At 46.6% G+C, this 17,238-nt stretch overlaps 1 protein-coding gene across 1 annotated transcript; it reads right to left on the bottom strand.

The window, feature by feature from the left end:
• Nucleotides 1-275: 275 nt before the first annotated feature.
• DNAJC5G (DnaJ heat shock protein family (Hsp40) member C5 gamma) lies at nt 276-9,291 on the bottom strand. Its single transcript, XM_055400670.2, has 5 exons — nt 9,268-9,291; nt 2,369-2,484; nt 1,652-1,865; nt 1,309-1,453; nt 276-343 (listed from the first exon to the last, which is right to left on the bottom strand). Exons 1-5 carry the CDS (start codon nt 9,289-9,291, stop codon nt 276-278), a joined length of 567 nt encoding a protein of 188 aa, XP_055256645.2.
• Between the last annotated feature and the right edge of the window lie 7,947 nt (nt 9,292-17,238).

The raw sequence follows: 17,238 nt of genomic DNA, 5'->3' as shown, positions 1-17,238 counted from the left end.
CAAATTCCAAGGAAGGCACAGGAAAAACAGTGTTCAGGAAAAGACTGTCACTCCTGCCAAAGCCCTCACAAGGGTTGTGTAGGAGGGCTGCTCTCTAACAGGTTAAAATTGGGACTAGAGCTAAAAAGAACAGCTGGGTGACCCTGTATGGCCAGGGTCAGTGACAGCATCAAGGACAAAGATGGTGTCCTCACTGGGATGGAGGCCATCAATGCTTCTGAAGACAGGAGTCTTACACATAGAAGGGGCAAATCAGGGTCAATGTCAGGACAGGGCTACTTGCTCCTCTCTTCACTGAGTCCAGTGGCCTGGGCAGCAGAAGGCACCCTCACTGGGTCAGCATCTAAGGGCAGAAGATGGCATCTTATTAACTAGAAGGAATGATCATGCAGAATTTAAAGCAAACCCCCTACAGGTAAGGATACAATACCTGTGGTCCACACTATAAAGATAAAACTTTCCATTAAAGACTCAGCTGAATTGTTTTTAGTGTGTTTTTTTTTCTTACCCTTTAATTATTGCTGCATTTCAGTTTTCATACCTCACTCTTCTTCATCTTTTACTAATTATCATCACTAGAACCATCTTCCCCTCTTCTAAAATATTCTCTGCGTCCTATGATGGATTGAAAAACACATATGTAAATATCTAGCAACAATTTTTTAGTGTGTTGTGTAGTTGCTAAGTTATGTCTGACTCTTTTGCGACACCATGGGCTGTAGCCCACCAGGTTCCTCTGCCCTTGAGATTTCCCAGGCAAGAATACTGTAGTGGGTTGACATTTCCTTCTCCAGGGGATCTTCCTGACCCAGGGATCAACCTGAATCTCCTGCCTTAGCAGGCAGATTCTTGACCACTGCGCCACCAGGGAAGCCCATTTTTTAGTCCATCAGTGAGAAAAGGGTTACCTTGAAGTTATGTATTCCTGTCACAAGATGGCACTGGTGTGAATTTCAGTCAACCCACACCTCCGCGGATAATCTCAGACACTACCTCTCTCTTGAGTAAATGCAAAGAACTGCATCCTCTAACTTGTCTTCAACTACTGCCTTTTCTAGGCAGTCTCCCACCCCATTCCTTACCTTAATGCTCACCCCATTCATTAAGCTTAACAGTCATGGAAAGCGAACATTACATTTAAACTGTCAGTTTTTGGCATAAGCCCCTCAGAAACCAAGTGTACCCTCTTGTCTTTCTTCACTTGGCCCCAATACTGACTTGAGAGTTGGGGGTTCACAGCTGAGAGTTCAGGGTCTCACCCACAACCCTAATTCAGCTCTCACCCCCGTCCATGCCTGTGGTTCTCACCTGACCTTGGAGGCTGATGCTGGACATTTGACGCATATTTTTTGTTAGTTGCTTCCTCGGGTGGTGGCTTAAGTGCTCCACAGCAAAAACAGCAGCAGCAGCAGCAACAGCAACAGGTGAGCAGAGCACACAGGAGGATAAGTGTCTACAAGGTGGGAAAGAATGGCTTCAATCCAGCAGTTCCTGTGTATTTCCATTCAAGCTCCACCCCGCCTCACTTCTTCCAGCACCCAGTATATGAGACAATAGAAGCATTTGTTCTAGGAGAGGAGAATCAGCCATCCTAAGAGTGGAGGATTGCCCCTTCTTCCTTGTTTTTAAGGGACCAGAAGGAATTGTGTACCTTGAACCAACAACTATTCATCGTAAAATAGTATGTGACGCCTTCTTCGCCAAAGTGATCGTATATATATATTCCCAATGAGCCATGCCGGTCATAAATTTTCCGCTTCTTAGGGTCACTCAGTATGGAGTGGGCTGTGTTGATCTCCTTGAAGATTTCTGCTGCTTGAGCGTCCCCTGGATTCTTGTCTGGATGATACTTCAAGGCCAGTCTCCTAGCCAGGCAATACCCAAAAGAAGTGTGGGCAGAGGATGGGAGTGGTGGGGGTGGGAGGTTTACGACGAATGACAGGGCTAAGTCTCTACAGGGTGAAGAAAGAATGCATGAGAGGATGGCGGCAAGCAGCCCAAGTCTACATTCCTTCACACGGAAGAGGATGATGGCCCTATCTGGCCCCAAAGTGGAGGTCTGGGTATTTAAAAATTGGGTCAGGGGACTTCCCTGGTGAATGAGTGGTTAAGAATCTGCTTTCCAATGCAGAGGACGTGGGTTTGATCCCTGGTCAGGGAACTAAGATCCCACATGGCACAGGGCAACTAAGCCAGTGCCTTCCAGAGCCTGCAAGCCCAAATGAAAGATCCTACATGCCACAACAAAGACCTGATGCAGCCAAATAAATAAACATTTTTTTTTTTAAAAAGGGTCAGAAAGCAAGGCAGGAGGAGAAGGGTTTAAAGAGGAGAACTGTGAGATTTAATAAGGGGCTGATGTCTGAACCTGTAGGCCTTCTTGACGTCTTCAGGTGAGGCACCCTTCTTAAGCTCCAGCACTGCATAGAGGGTTGACCCAGACTTGGACAACTGGCGGGCGGCCTCGTCCACATGAGCCATGATCTGGATGGGAGGAGGGGAAGCGTTTGTAAAAACTTCCAGGGGTGGGGGCCACAGAGAAGTGAAAGTCCAGTGACAGGAAACTCATCACCTTCAGGGGCGAGGCAGGAAAATGGCTACCATGGGACAAATATCAAACAGCGGTGAGTGGCACCTGTGACTCTCAGGAGAGCACAGGTGACAAGACATCTGAATTCAAATTTTACAGAGGAAACGTCTTCTCAGCTTCCCCAGTGTCCATCAGATACACAGAGCTCCAGACACCCCACATTCTACAGAGGTGAAGTAAGAGGAGGTCTGAACCCTGCAAAAAGATCCATTTTGTCCAGAGCTACAAGGACTGTACAGAAGAAGTCCTGAGCCTGTCCAAGCCCTTGTTGGGTCTGAAAGCCCAGCAGGATCCGTCTTGGAACAGGCTGGGTGGGGAATCCTGGCGGTCCACAATCTCCAAGGGAAGAACAAGTCAGACCAAACCATGAGCTGCCTAAGAGAAGCCAGGCATCTAGAAACCAGGCCGGAAGGCAGTGCCTGCACCCAGGCCAGACACTTTCCCCCTTCTAGCCTCCCCTCTCAAACCATCTCACCCCTGTCCCTCAGGGAGAACAGGGAGATGACTCAAGGGATGAAGGAAGAAGTGAAAACCGGGAGCTGTTGGGGCTGATCAGAGAGGTAGCAGGGAGCAGGACCCCAGGGAGTAGGAGAGAGCCTGGGAGGCCCTGTTCTGGGAGAACCAAGGTGACAGCTCAGAAGGGAGTGCTCTGGTTCCTCAGGTCCCCTCTGGCTCTGTGTGGACCCCTCATCCGGCCTGGCATCTACCTTGTAGTCACTCTATTCAGCCGGGAGGCCTCACGCAACCTCCATGAAGATGTGAAACTTCACACGGCATCGGTCCAGTGGCCGACCGAGCCTGCGCACTGCGTCAACACTACGGGTCACTTTTTGGCGCTGCCGGAAGGTCTTGGTTGGGGCTGGGGTGGGACTTATTTCGCTTGCGGGAAGCCAGAGCGTAGGGATCTGCCTGGTGCCCGCGGCCAAAGGCTGTGGGGTGTCAGTTTCTGCCCCACCCGCGGGTGCAGCCTCCAGGGGCTTCCCTTCTCCCGTGGGAGGAGGAATCATTCATCCTGATCGGGGACATGACTCATCGACTCACTTAAGGAAAGATAACAGGGCTTGCAGACCGTGGCTGTATGGTTGCTGCGAACCTTTCTCAAGAGGTGTGTTACCTTCCTAGTCTTCTTTCACAGAATTTAGAGGTCGCCACTTGGTCCTTTTTTTCTCGTCCACGGGAAACTCCTACACATGCTTTAAGATCTACATCAAATGTCAGTATTCCTAAGAGACTTTCCTTCATTCCCTCAATTGTTCCCACCTTCCTCTATAAAAGCATTTATCCTATCGTTTTGTAATTTACCTTGCATCTTCCTTTGAAATGATATCTTGAACATTTGCAAAAGTCATGCCTGTTCTTCAGAAAATTCCTTTAAATACTATTAGATAAGAAGGATGTACCATAATATAATTACATAATCCAGATTGGATAATTGTTTCTAATCATGATATTAATAGTATAATGACTTTATGAAAATTCTTATCTTTAATCTTTAAGAAAATCTTTTTCTTTTCTTTAGTGCAGATTTCTGGAAGTGGAATTATTGGGTCAAAGCGAATTTTTTTTGAGGTTTTTGATCCGTATCACTTTCTTTCCAGAAAGTTACCAAAAGTACCAATATACCTCCTTAACTAATTTACATGCCTCTTGCAGTGCATGAGGGCACCTATGGGTGCTTGGCCTCACTTCCTGTAATCTCCGACAGGCTTGCATACCCTGTAGTTTACTACTTCATGATGTTGGTTTTCATAACTAAGGAACACCCAGTGGTACCTGTAATGTGTAACTGAAAGAACTTTATTGTTTCAATACTATCTCTGTCACCTGTCTTTTGGCTTTTATTATCTCTTCCCTTTGTTGCTGTTGCTGCTGCTACTGCTGCTAAGTCACTTCAGTCGTGTCCGACTCTGTGCGACCCCATAGACGGAAGCCCACCAGGCTCCCCCGTCCCTGGGATTCTCCAGGCAAGAACACTGGAGTGGGTTGCCATTTCCCTCTCCAGTGTGTGAAAGTGAAAAGTGAAATTGAAATTGCTCGGTCGTGTCCGACTCTTACTTATGCACATTTACCTCCTCTTCTGCAGATATTAATCCAGCGGCCATTGTGCCGGTTGCACACGGATTCAGTTGCATGCCAAAGATGTGAGTCATCTGAACAAACTAGAGTCCATTTTCAACATGCACAGCTACCACTGAATTAATTTATTTCTGTAGATCTGTGATCAGTGCAGGGGTGGGGATGAAAACCTCTGGTATCATGCACCAGTTCATAGGTTCTGGGTTAGATGAGTTTAGGGGTTAGTCACCCAAAGGAGCTAAAGTTGACAATTTTTTTTTTTTACTATAGTATATTGTTTCAATATATTGTTCTATTTTATTACTGTTGTTAATTTTTTTAAAATTTAAATTCTTTTAACACTAAAAACATTTTGTATTGGGGTATAGCTGACTAACAATGTTGTGGTAGTTTCAGGAGAACAACAGAGGGACTCAGATAGACATGTACATGTATCCATTCTCCCCCAAGTCCTCCTCCCATCCAGGCTGGCACAAAACATTGATAAAGTTGGCAATTTTTTGATGGTTTGTTCTCTAACTAACCTCCAGCTTTTTGTTACCATCATGGGATGACAGAACTAGTAGAACAGCCCAAGTCGTTTCTTCACCAGTACTGAGAAGAGAGCAGAAGGCACTGGCAGTTCACTGTACTTACTCGAAATCCTTCTCTCAGTCTACAGGCCCAGTGTGGTCTGGCCCCTGCCTCTCCCTCCAGCTCCATGAGTACCACTGTCTTGCTCGCTCAGGTCACCCCTGCACCACTTCTCTGTCAGTTCTTTGAAGACATTGTGTTCCTTCCCCCTCCTCTGCATGGAGGACTCCTCCCCAGGCTACATGCATGGCTGACTTCTCATCCTTTGTGGCTCTCAGCTTCATGCCTCCTTGGAGAGTCCTTCTAAATTGAGTTCTACTTCTCTCTCCCCATCTCAAAACAACCTCACCATCCTTTGTGAATATATATTTATTTGTACGTTGATTTGTTTAAGGTCTGCCTTCACCAGTAGACAGTGAACTCCACGAGCCCAGGACCTTGTCCATTTGTTCACCATTGTGCCTCCAACACCTGGAACCATGCCCGCTCATAATAAGTGAATTAATGATTTGCGAGGGGGCATCAGAGGGCAGACACACTGAAATCATAATCACAGGAAACTAGTCGATCTGATCACATGGACCACAGCCGAATGTGGTCCACTGGAGAAGGGAATGGCAAACCACTTCAGTATACTTGCCTTGAGAACCCCATGAACAGTATCAAAGGGCAAAATGATAGGATACTGAATGAGGAATTCCCCAGGTCGGTAGGTGCCCAGTATGCTACTGGAGATCAGTGGAGAAATAACTCTAGAAGGAATGAAGGGGGAGCAAAAGCAAAACCAATACCCAGTTGTAGTTGTGACCGGTGATAGAAGCAAGGTCCAGTGCTGTAAAGAGCAATATTGCAAAGGAACCTGGAATGTTAGGTCCATGAATCAAGGCAAATTGGAAGTGGTCAAACAGGAGATGGCAAAAGTGAACATAGACATTCTAGGAATCAGTGAACTAAAATGGACTGGAATGGGTGAATTTAACTCAGATGACCATTATATCTACTACTGTGGGCAGGAATCCCTTAGAAGAAATGGAGTAGCCATCATGGTCAACAAAAGAGTCCGAAATGCAGTACTTGGATGCAATCTTAAAAATAACAGAATGATTTCTGTTCGTTTCCAACGCAAACCATTCAGTATTACAGTAATCCAGGCCTATGCCCCAACCAGTAATGCTGAAGAAGCTGAAGTTGAACGGTTCTATGAAGACCTACAAAACCTTTTAGAACTAACACCCAAAAAAGATGTCCTTTTCATTATAGGGGATGGGATGCAAAAGTAGGAAGTCAAGAAACACCTAGAGTAACAGGCAAATTTGGCCTTGGAGCACAGAATGAAGCAGGGCAAAGGCTAATAGAGTTTTGTCAAGAGAATGCACTGGTCATAGCAAACACCCTCTTCCAACAACACAAGAGAAGACTCTACACATGGACATCACCAGATGGTCAACACCGAAATCAGATTGATTATATTCTCTGCAGCCAAAGATGGAGAAGCTATATACAGTTAGCAAAAACAAGACCAGGAGCTGACTGTGGCTCAGATCATGAACTCCTTATTGCCAAATTCAGACTTAAATGAAAGAAAGTAGGGAAAACCACTAGACCATTCAGATATGACCTCAATCAAATCCCTTATGATTATACAGTGGAAGTGAGAAATAGATTTAAGGGACTAGATCTGATAGATAGAGTGCCTGATGAACTCTGGACAGAGGTTCGTGACATTGTACAGGAGACAGGGACCAAGACCATCCTCATGGAAAAGAAATGCAAAAAAGCAAAATGGCTGTCTGAGGAGGCCTTACAAATAGCTGTGAAAAGAAGAGAAGCGAAAAGCAAAGGAGAAAAGGAAAGATATAAGTATCTGAATGCAGAGTTCCAAAGAATAGCAAGGAGAGATAAGAAAGCCTTCCTCAGTGATCAATGCAAAGAAATAGAGGAAAACAACAGAATAGGAAAAACAAGAGATCTCTTCAAGAAAATTAGATTCCAAGGGAACATTTCATGCAAAGATGGGCTCGATAAAGGACAGAAATGGTATGGACTTAACAGAAGCAGAAGATATTAAGAAGAGGTGGCAAGAATACACAGAAGAACTGTACAAAAAGATCTTCATGACCAAGATAGTCACGATAATGTGATCACTGAGCTAGAGCCAGACATCTTGGAATGTGAAGTCAAGTGGGCCTTAGAAAGCATCACTACGAACAAAGCTAGTGGAGGTGATGGAATTCCAGTTGAGCTATTTCAAATCTTGAAATATGATGCTGTGAAAGTGCTGCACTCAATATGCCAGCAAATTTGGAAAACTCAGCAGTGGCCACAGGACTGGAAAAGGTCAGTCTTCATTCCAATCCCAAAGAAAGACAATGCCAAAGAATGCTCAAACTACTGCACAATTGCACTCATCTCACACGCTAGTAAAGTCATGCTCAAAATTCTCCAAGCCAGGCTTCAGCAATATGTGAACCGTGAACTCCCAGATGTTCAAGCAGGTTTTAGAAAAGGCAGAGGCACCAGAGATCAAATTGCCAACATCTGCTGGATCATGGAGAAAGCAAGAGAGTTCCAGAAAAACATCTATTTCTGCTTCATTGACTATGCCAAAGCCTTTGACTGTGTGGATCACAATAAACTGTGGAACATTCTAAAAGAGATGGGACTACCAGACCACCTGACCTGCCTCTTGAGAAACCTGTATGCAGGTCAGGAAGCAACAGTCAGAACTGGACATGGAACAACAGACTGGTTCCAAATAGGTAAAGGAGTACGTCAAGGCTGTATATTGTCACCTTGCTTATTTAACTTATATGTAGAGTACATCATGAGGAACGCTGGGCTGGAAGAAGCACAAGCTGGAATCAAGATTGCTGGGAGAAATATCAATAACCTCAGATATGCAGATGACACTACCCTTATGGCAGAAAGTGAAGAGAAACTCAAAAGCCTCTTGATGAAAGTGAAAGAGGAGAGTGAAAAGGTTGGCTTGAAGCTCAACATTCAGAAAACAAAGATCATGGCATCTGGTCCCATCACTTCATGGGAAATAGATGGAAAAACAGTGGAAACAGTGTCAGACTTTATTTTTTGGGGCTCCAAAATCACTACAGATGCTGATTGCAGCCATGAAATTAAAAGACGCTTACTCCTTGGAAGGAAAGTTATGACCAACCTTGATAGTATATTAAAAAGCAGAAACATTACCTTGCCAACAAAGGTCCGTCTATCAAGGCTATGGTTTTTCCCGTGGTCATGTATGGATGTGAGAGTTGGACTGTGAAGAAAGCTGATTGCTGAAGAATTGGTGCTTTTGAACTGTGGTGTTGGAGAAGACTCTTGAGAGTCCCTTGTACTGCAAGGAGATCCATCCAGTCCTTTCTAAAGGGAGGTCAATCCTGGGTGTTCATTGGAAGGACTGATGCTAAAGCTGAAACTGCAATACTTTGGCCACCTCATGCGACGAGTTGACTCACTGGAAAAGACTCCGATGCTGGGAAAGATTGGGGGCGGGAGGAGAAGGGGACGACTGAGAATGAGATGGCTGGATGGCATCGCCGACTCTGTGGACGTGAGTTTGAGTGAACTCCGGGAGTTGGTGATGGACAGGGAGGCCTGGCGTGCTGTGATTCATGGGGTCGCAGAGAGTCGGACACGACTGAGCGACTGAACTGAACTGAACTGAACTGAATGAGCAATAGCAGAGGGAGCCCTCTGCTGGTCCAATGGAGGTCCAGAGTTTGGGCCATAGCAAGAATTCCCTGGGACAGAAATGCTTAGCTGGGGAATTGGACGGGACTCAGAGTCAGCCTTTCCTCATACAACCTGAGACAAGGAGACAGACACATGAGGGGTAAAGAGACAGAAGCATTAGGAGAGAGAGTAACGGCAATTCTGGTCTCATTGTTTCTCGTTTGTCTTAGTTTTCCTCCAGTTCTTAACATAGTTTCTGGAATATTGTAGATGCTCAGTAAATGTTGGTTAAATTGAAAGAACAAATACACTTGTGTATCTTTTCAAAGCACTTTTACCTTATTGTCTCCTTTGATCCTCATAACCCTGGGAGGTGGTGTGATCACACCCCTGCTTTATAGAAGTGAGCCTGAGAAAGAGGACAAATTGTGTTCTGAAAAGAGTTAGTAAACATCTTTCACCTCTTGTCAGAGGCTCCAGAATGTTATTACTTCTTATCACTGCCCTCTGACATTCTAATTAATTCTAATCATAGTTTTTGGCTCTTGAAATAGCCATTATCTTTAAGCCCTCTGCTCTCAAGGAGATGACATGGCAGCCAGCAGGCTGCAGAGATGGGAACAGAGCAGTCAGGCTGCTCTGGCACTCTCTGGCCAGTGGCCCTCCCCTAGAAACAGAGCCCTTTGCACGGGGTCTCTTCTAACACCCAGCACAGAACTAGAAAGAACATTCAAGCCAGGAGTCTGAAGCCCTAGGTCTTTGTTTTGGCTCTGGCTCTAAAAGGCTGTGTGATCTTGGACAAGTCACTTAATCTCTGAGTCTCTTCCCTCTTCTGTGAAGTCCTGAGCTGTTTCACAGAGTTGAGATCAAGTCTAAGTTAAATTTGGTTGTAAAAGTAGTGGAAACAATTTAAATAACCGCTAAAGGGTGATGATGGACTCAATTTTTTTCTGAAATCATTTGCCCTCCCAACATATCTTGAGTCAATGATCTTAGAAATTTACTACCTCATAGAGTCATGTGGTCTTTCCTGGAGAAAACCAAGAAGCATCCCTTATTTACCCACAAACAACTGAAGTTTTAGTCATATAGCTGGAATATACACATACAGACAGCACACACTGGCATATTTATACCCAAAATATCACGCTCTCGAACATATGTGGTGGGAGAGAGAGATTGTAATTTGTCATACCCAATTCCCAGGTTCTAGAATTGTACAGATTTTGAGCTGGAAGGGACCTCAGAGACTTAACTCTTAACCAATGCCTTGATTTTTTAATGAGAGAAGTGTGGCCCAGAGAGGATTAACCTGTACAAGGTCAATCTGTGAGTTCTAGACCTGTCTTCTGACTCCAAGTTCAGTGCATATACCATGTCGACTCCTTATACACACCAGCTCCCTCCCCACTTTAAAATCTAGGTGTAGAAATGGACCAAAGTTGTAGTTCATGTTCACTTGCTTTCATGATGATGTTAAAGCAGGTAATGTCCTGCTTTCGCTCCCCCCAGTTGAAGGCATATGTACTACATGTGACTGAAAACACCCTTGGCCCAGTTTGTTTGCTGGTCCTCCCCAGGGCCATCTCCCATCCTCCCAACATCTCCTGGTGGGAGGTGGAGGGCTTCCAACTGGAGAAGCTGCTTTATACCCCTGTCCTCTCTGCCCTGCAGCCTCAGGCTCTGCAGACATAAGGGCAGGCTAACAGGGCACATGGACAAAGGAGCCTGGTGGGCTATAGTCCATGGGGTCGCAAAGAGTTGGATGACTGAGATACTAACACTTTCACTTTCACAGTAACAGGGCACACCTGCCTTACCTGTAAAATGGAGATAATAGTCTGCCTCTTGGGGTTGTTAGGAAGATTAAAATTTGATTTGAACACTGTTGGGCACGTGGTGAGTGCTATGTCATTGTGGTCATCATCACTGTTGTACTTTCTATCCTGTCTCCTCCCAATTGTGTAAAGAGAGAAATTGCTTTTCATTCTGTCTCTGGAAATAAGGGGAAAATCAAGATCCTCCCTCTAAGAAGATTTGGAAATCGCCATTGGGATCCTTCCATTCCCTTTCTACATCCTTTCTCAGCCTCTCAGAACTCTGTTTTCTCATTCACTCTACCCATTGCCCTCTGGCTATCCAAAATATCCCCCACACTTCCACAGTGTTCCCCAAGCAGTCAAAACTCCAAAATTACCCCTCTCACTTCCTCTCCTTTAAATGTTTCTAATAAAAACGATCCCCTCCCTAACATGATCTCATCCCTAAAGGTTAGGTGGGAAGCAATTTGATTAAAACCCTGTAATTCAGCTTACAGTGAGAGCAACTATTAGAACCTCACCCCCTTAATTCTTATTAACACAAAAGGAATAACTGGCAGAGTTTCAGGCAGTGTGACTGAATGAAGTGAAAAATATCAGGCTATGTTTCGGAAGGTGACTTTGGGCCTTAAAGCACTTCTTTCTGTTCAACTCTACCAATTTCATGTCTTTTCAACTCTGGGGCTGTGCGTTGTTCTGAGTCTCCTCTTCCATCTCCGATAAGTTTCCTGTCCCCTTTGCTGGCTCCTCTCCCTTCCTTCATCTCCTGATTGTGGGTATTCTGTATGGTTTGGTCCTTAAGCTCCTGCTTCTGCACTTTCCTCTCTACTTCAGAGAGCAGTCTATGGGTGTGGCTTCAGCTGGTACTGCTCTGTTTTAGCTCACCTTAGAGCCATCCACACACTAGTCTTCCATTGCCTCAAAACCACACTCTGCAATCTGAGCTCATGACCTTGTCCCCAGACTGGTTGTTCCTCTTGTTTTCTCCATTTGCAGTAATATTACGACTCTTTCCAAGATAATGCTGCTCAAAACCCAAACATCAGTGGGCTGTGGACCGTTATTTCCCCCAAATTCAGGCAAAAAATTCTCACTCATTTCTTCTTTTGTTTTAAAATTTTTATTTATTTATTTTGGCTGTGCTGGGTCTTCATTGCTGTGTGGGCTTTTCTCTAGTTACAGTGAGCAGGGCTACTCTCCAGTTGCAGTGTGAGGGCTTCTCGTTGCAGAGGCTTCTCTTGTTGCAGAGCCCTGGCTCTAGGGCTCTTGAGCTTCAGTAGCCGTGGTATAGGGGCTCAGTAGTTGTGGCTTCCAGGCTTTAGAGCACTGGCTCAGTAGCTGTGGCCCACGGGCTTAGTTGCTCCGCGGCATGTTGAGTCTTCCCAAACTACAGATCAAACCCATGTCTCCTGCATTGGCAGGTGGATTCTTTACCACTGAGCCATCCGGGGAGCCCAGTTCTTAATCATTTTTTTCAAAATTGCTCTCTAATTTTTTTCTTCTTTTCAGCTTCCACAACCTTGAAGCACCTCAAGTTAGAGGGTTTCCATGTCACACTAACTGCTGTTCTAGCCTCCTAACTGTTTTTGCTGCTGCCAGTCTCATGGTGTATACTGCTACCAGATCTTTGTTTGTAAAGCAGTGCCTCCATCATTACTCCTCCTTTGCTCATAGGGTGCAAAACACCCCTTTAAGTATGACAATGGGAACTTCCCTGGTGGTCCAGTGACTAGGACCCTGAGCTCCCAATGCAGGGGCCTGGTCAGGGAACTAGATCCTACCTGCCACAGCTAAAAGATCCTGCATGCCCCAGTGAAGACTGAAGATTCTTTGTACTGCACCTAAGATCTAGTGCAGCCAAATAAATAAATAGAGACGTCTATAAATTATGGCAATGAACTCTCCGATTTGCCACCAAGTTGCCCATCCAAATGCATTGCGTGCTATTGCCCTAAACCTTCTGTAACACCATGCTTTTTTCCCTCCCTGTTCTTTCTATCCTCTATACCATTGCCCTCACACCAGTTCCCCTCATGAACTGTCCTTTTAATTAATCAGTTCACTTACTCAACAAACACCTATTTAGCATCGCTGTATGACTAGTACCTTAGATACAATGATAATCAGTTCTCATAGATTATAGCTTATTATGGAAGACAGACATTCATTAATATCTTCAACAAATTATTTATTAGGTGCTATCAGGTGCCAGATACTCTTTTAGGTACTGGGGATATAGCAGCATACATAATAGACAAAAATTTCTGACATCAGGTAGCTGAAATTCTGGTGAGAGGAGATAGACAGTAAACAAGTAAAACATTCAGTATGTTGGGCGGTAATCATCACTGTAGAGAAACATAAAGCAGGGGGTGGAAATGGAAAATTTTTGAGGGAAGAATACAATTTTTAAAAAGAAAAACAGAGAAGGCCTGTAAAAGTGATATTTAAGTTAGGACCTGAAGCAGGTCCTCAGTGAGTCTTGAAGACATCTGTCAGAGTGTACCTGGTGTATTATAGGACCCACCTGCCCAAAGGCCAGGTTGGCTGGGGATTGAGGTGGGAGCAGTATGAAATGAGATCAGAGGGGCTGGACTGCATAGGGCTTTGTGGGCCAGTGGAAGCCCTTTAATACTGAGTGAGATGGAGAGTGAGGAAATAGGTCTAGTTGCCTAGCCTGGATTGAGGCTAGACGACAGGGCAACAAAAGCAGAAAAAGGAAGACAACTAGGAGGCTAATGCAATAATCAAGAAGGCAGACGATGGTGGTTTGGACAAGGATGGGAGCAGGATTTGCTGACAGATTGGATGTGGAGTAAAAATAGAGAAGTCAAGGATGAACCTAAGGTTTCTGGTCTGTGCAAGTGGAAGGATGGAGTTCCCATGTTCTGCCCAGGGAGGACTGCTAGAAGGGAACATTTGGGATGGGTTGATGATCAGGAGCTTGGTTTTAGATGAATCTTGAGATGCTTTTAGACATTAAAGAGGAGAAGTCAAGTTGACTTGGGTATATGAGATCAGAGTCCAAGTGAGAGAGAGATCTGGGAATCATCACGTGAGATGCCACTTATTTTTTTAAGTTTTTTTTAAATAGAAAGTTTCAAACACATATAAAAACAGAATAGTCCAATGAGCCTCCATGTACCCATCCCCCAGCCTCAACAATCGTTTCTTGCTGTCTCCAGGTAGTCTTTAGAACCTGTAGACAGGATGGTATCTCCATGGGACTGAACGTAGAAAGGTAAGGAAAGGGGGTGACCAAGTCCTGGACTATTCCAGCATTAAAAGGTTGGGAAGATGAGGAGGAACCAGCAAAGAAGACTGAAAATAAGCAGTCAGTGAAACAAGAGGAAAACTAGATTATGGCATCCTGGAAGCCAAGTGAAGAAATAAATAATCCCTGAATAACAATTTAATTATGGTAAAAGTGCTAAGGAAGAAAAAGAAGTGTGCAATGAAAATGTATAACCTGCACTAGCCTGGTTTGGGGGGAATCAGGGAAGGCTTCTTTGAGGAGGTGACATTTAAGCTGCAGCCTTCCTTCATCCTCTATATCTCCAACTAAATCCTGCTTCCTTCATCCTGCTTCCACTCTGACAATCAGCTCTTTCTTTCTGGGATGGCTTTACGGAGGACTGTGTATCAAGCCCTGGGGACACAGTGGTGAGAAAGACAACACCTGTCTTCAGGGAGCTCATGCTTTAGTGAAGAGACAAACAAATGATTTTGTTATCGTGTGGTGAGTGCTCCGAGCACCTAAGCACAGTGTGGCCTTGAGATCACCAGGGAAGAGCAGGTAACCCACCTGGGACAGGGGGTGGGGGGATCAGGAAAGGCTTTCTGGGGGTAAACCTCTGTATATACCCTTCAGCCTGACTTGGCCCTTTCACACATTAACCCTTGCCCACAGGCTTGGACTCCAAATCTTGCCTGAGATCTCTGGCTCAGCCTACATGCTGACCTCAGCATTGGGCCTTGCTGTCCTTCTCTCCCAATGTGAACTGGTCCAGCCTGAGGCCCCCTGAAGCCCCCTTTTCAGCTGCTCTGTCACCATGTGCTCTGGAAGCTGGCACTGACCTGTTCTTTTGAGAACCTCCAGGGCTCCCTGCCTTATCTCCGTTGGGACTAAGAATAGCCTAAGGACATACCTTAGGGAAAATCAGTATGAGGAAGAAGTAAGAGCATCAAGAGTGGGTAAATCAGTAACCCAAAACTGCAGAAGAGAAATCAAGTCAAAGCCAGGAGGGGAGAAAACATCCATCTTTTTCACCAGGGATCCCCAGGTGGGAGAGCAAGGTGTGTGGCAGGAAATTAATGTTCAGTGAAAGTTGAATGAAGTGTTCCATACAGGGCACCAGCCCTAAGCTGTCCTAACTCCTGCACAATCTTCCAATCTCTTGTCCAGGTGCAGAATGTCTTCCTCAGACCTGGCATTCGAGGACACTTTGCAAAGATTTTCACAGGGCCACTTGATGGTTTCTTGAGAAACAGGTGCAAGCTGTCTGTTTCAAAGCCAAGCTTTTCTTGCATAAATTTCCAAGCAAAAGAAACTGTTGGTATTCTCCCAACCCGTTGCACTCGGCTTCCCCAGGCAGCATGTTCCAAGGCCAGGGAGCCGAGGGGAAGGGCAACCCAGTGATCCAACTGCTCCGACGCCCCTTTCCCTTCCTGCTTTCTCGCTCCCTGCAGGGTGGCGTGTGAGCACATGCCAGCGTCTGCGCCCCCTCCCGGGCACCCGGGGCTGCTGTCCCTGAGCCATGCAGGGGCTGCCCAGGAAAGGAAATCCCAGAGGAAGCCATTGTTGTTATTATCACATCCCCTCTGTTGTCGTCATTGGCTGAGGCGTGCCTAGCGGCCCCTGTCCCGCACAGGCTCCCGCGGTGTCTGCCCATTTTCCAGCTCGCCGGCGCCGGCCGCTCCGGGCGAGGCTACAGCATCCGAGCCCTGGAGGGAGCGGTGGCCCCCGCGTTCCCTCTCCAAGACTGTCAGAGTTGGCCAAGTCCCAGGCCCGGTGCGGAGTTTCAAAAAAAAAAACCCAAAAAACCCGACGGCGCCAGGCGGGACGTGCCCAGGGACCTGAGGGAGGACATGAGTTGCACCCTGATTATGACACGGACGAACAAGGTGACCTTGGCAGGTGGCTTCCCCTCGCGCCGATTCAGTTTGCCTCCCCATAACCCACAGAGGAAGCTGAGGCCCCATGCTTCTCGGAGAGATTGAGGGAAGAAAGCCACCCCACCCTCGCTGCCTTGCCGCGCGTGGACTGTGGGCCGGGACTCGCGCGGAGAGCTGGGGAGAGGCGAGCGCGTGGAGTAGAGGCTGGCGCCGGCCCCGCGCAGGGCGTGGGTGGAGGCGCGGCGCCCAGGGCGAGCGCAGACCCTTTAGTGCTTCCGTTCCTCACCGCTCCCCAGCGCAGTACAGTCCCTCAGCACTCGCCGCCCGCAAACCTTGGCACGAGCCGCACTTTCCCCCGCCAGAACAGCCAGCCCGCCGCCCAGTTTGCCTAATCCGTTCAAGCCTCACCTCCTCCGCGAAGCTCTCCCGGGTTAACCCCATCACTTCCAACCACTCAGTCTGGCATGTACTCCAGTTTTTTTCGTTGTTGTTTTAGGAAGCGCACATGCAGTCTCATTGTCTGGAAAAACAGTGTTGGGGTTAGATGTCTATCACCAGAACCCTAAATTCATTCTGACGGGTGTTCACCAGTCCGGTGTATTCCGAAGGGTGCGTTTGATGGATTTCTTGCCAGGGCTAACTAACCACTCCCACCCTCCACCTTCCGCATCCATGCTCACTCTTCCCCCCTCTCCTACGACGAACCCTCCTCTTCACAGAGTGTCACAGCTTGGAGTGCACAATCCATCACCATCCCCTTTTCATTCCACACTGGTGGCAGGTGTGAGGGGCAGGGAACATTGTGCATTTGAAGTTTTAACTCCCAGCTCAGCCACCGACTTCACTGTAAGCCACTTCTTCCCCTGTGCTTTAGTTTAAATGAGGCAAAATGAGGTAATGCCTGGGAAGGTGCTATAGCTTTGCAAGTAAGGAATCCACCTGCTGGCAAGCTGAGCGCTGCCTCCATGAACTTGGGGCTTGTGACCACTGAGAGGTGGCGCGCTCTTCCCTCCAGCTACCCCAGCCTCTGAGCGACAGAACTGCTGCTAGTCTCTGTCCAGTCGCCAGTGAAGCCCCCTGACCTGGGAGGGAGAGGGGATGGGGTTCCAGTCCCGGTCCTTTATTCATTGGCCGCATGATTTTGGACACCTCTTCCTCTGGGATTCAGTTTACTCATCTGAAAAAATAGGGATAACAATTGATTGAAGGAGAGTTGGAAACTTTTTGTCATCCCGTGTCTCTGTATAAAAATAATCATGAGCAGTATAGTGTTTGGCAGCAGGCTTTGCTCGCGAATTCCGACCTCACATGCTTCACAGAGGGGTTCTGGCCTGAGTCCCCATGTCCTTTCTCTGGTTCTCTCCTCCACACCTG

This window comes from Moschus berezovskii, chromosome 11 (genome assembly GCF_049115385.1).
Source record: "Moschus berezovskii isolate FMDL1 chromosome 11, NW_MosBer_1.0, whole genome shotgun sequence".
Taxonomy (NCBI): domain Eukaryota; kingdom Metazoa; phylum Chordata; class Mammalia; order Artiodactyla; family Moschidae; genus Moschus; species Moschus berezovskii.
The sequence above is the reverse complement of the archived record's forward strand: the minus strand, read 5'-3'. Positions and strand labels throughout refer to the sequence as shown.

Bases quoted from the DNA above. Each gene is read 5' to 3' on its own strand.
- DNAJC5G (XM_055400670.2), bottom strand. From the start codon at position 9,291: ATGAGGATCAAAGGAGACAATAAG. The intron at 1,866-2,368 runs GTTCAGACATCA...TTGCCTGGCTAG, and splicing joins GACGTCAAGAAGGCCTACAG to GAGACTGGCCTTGAAGTATC. The intron at 344-1,308 runs GTGAGAACCACA...TTCTGCCCTTAG, and splicing joins GCATCAGCCTCCAAGGTCAG to ATGCTGACCCAGTGAGGGTG.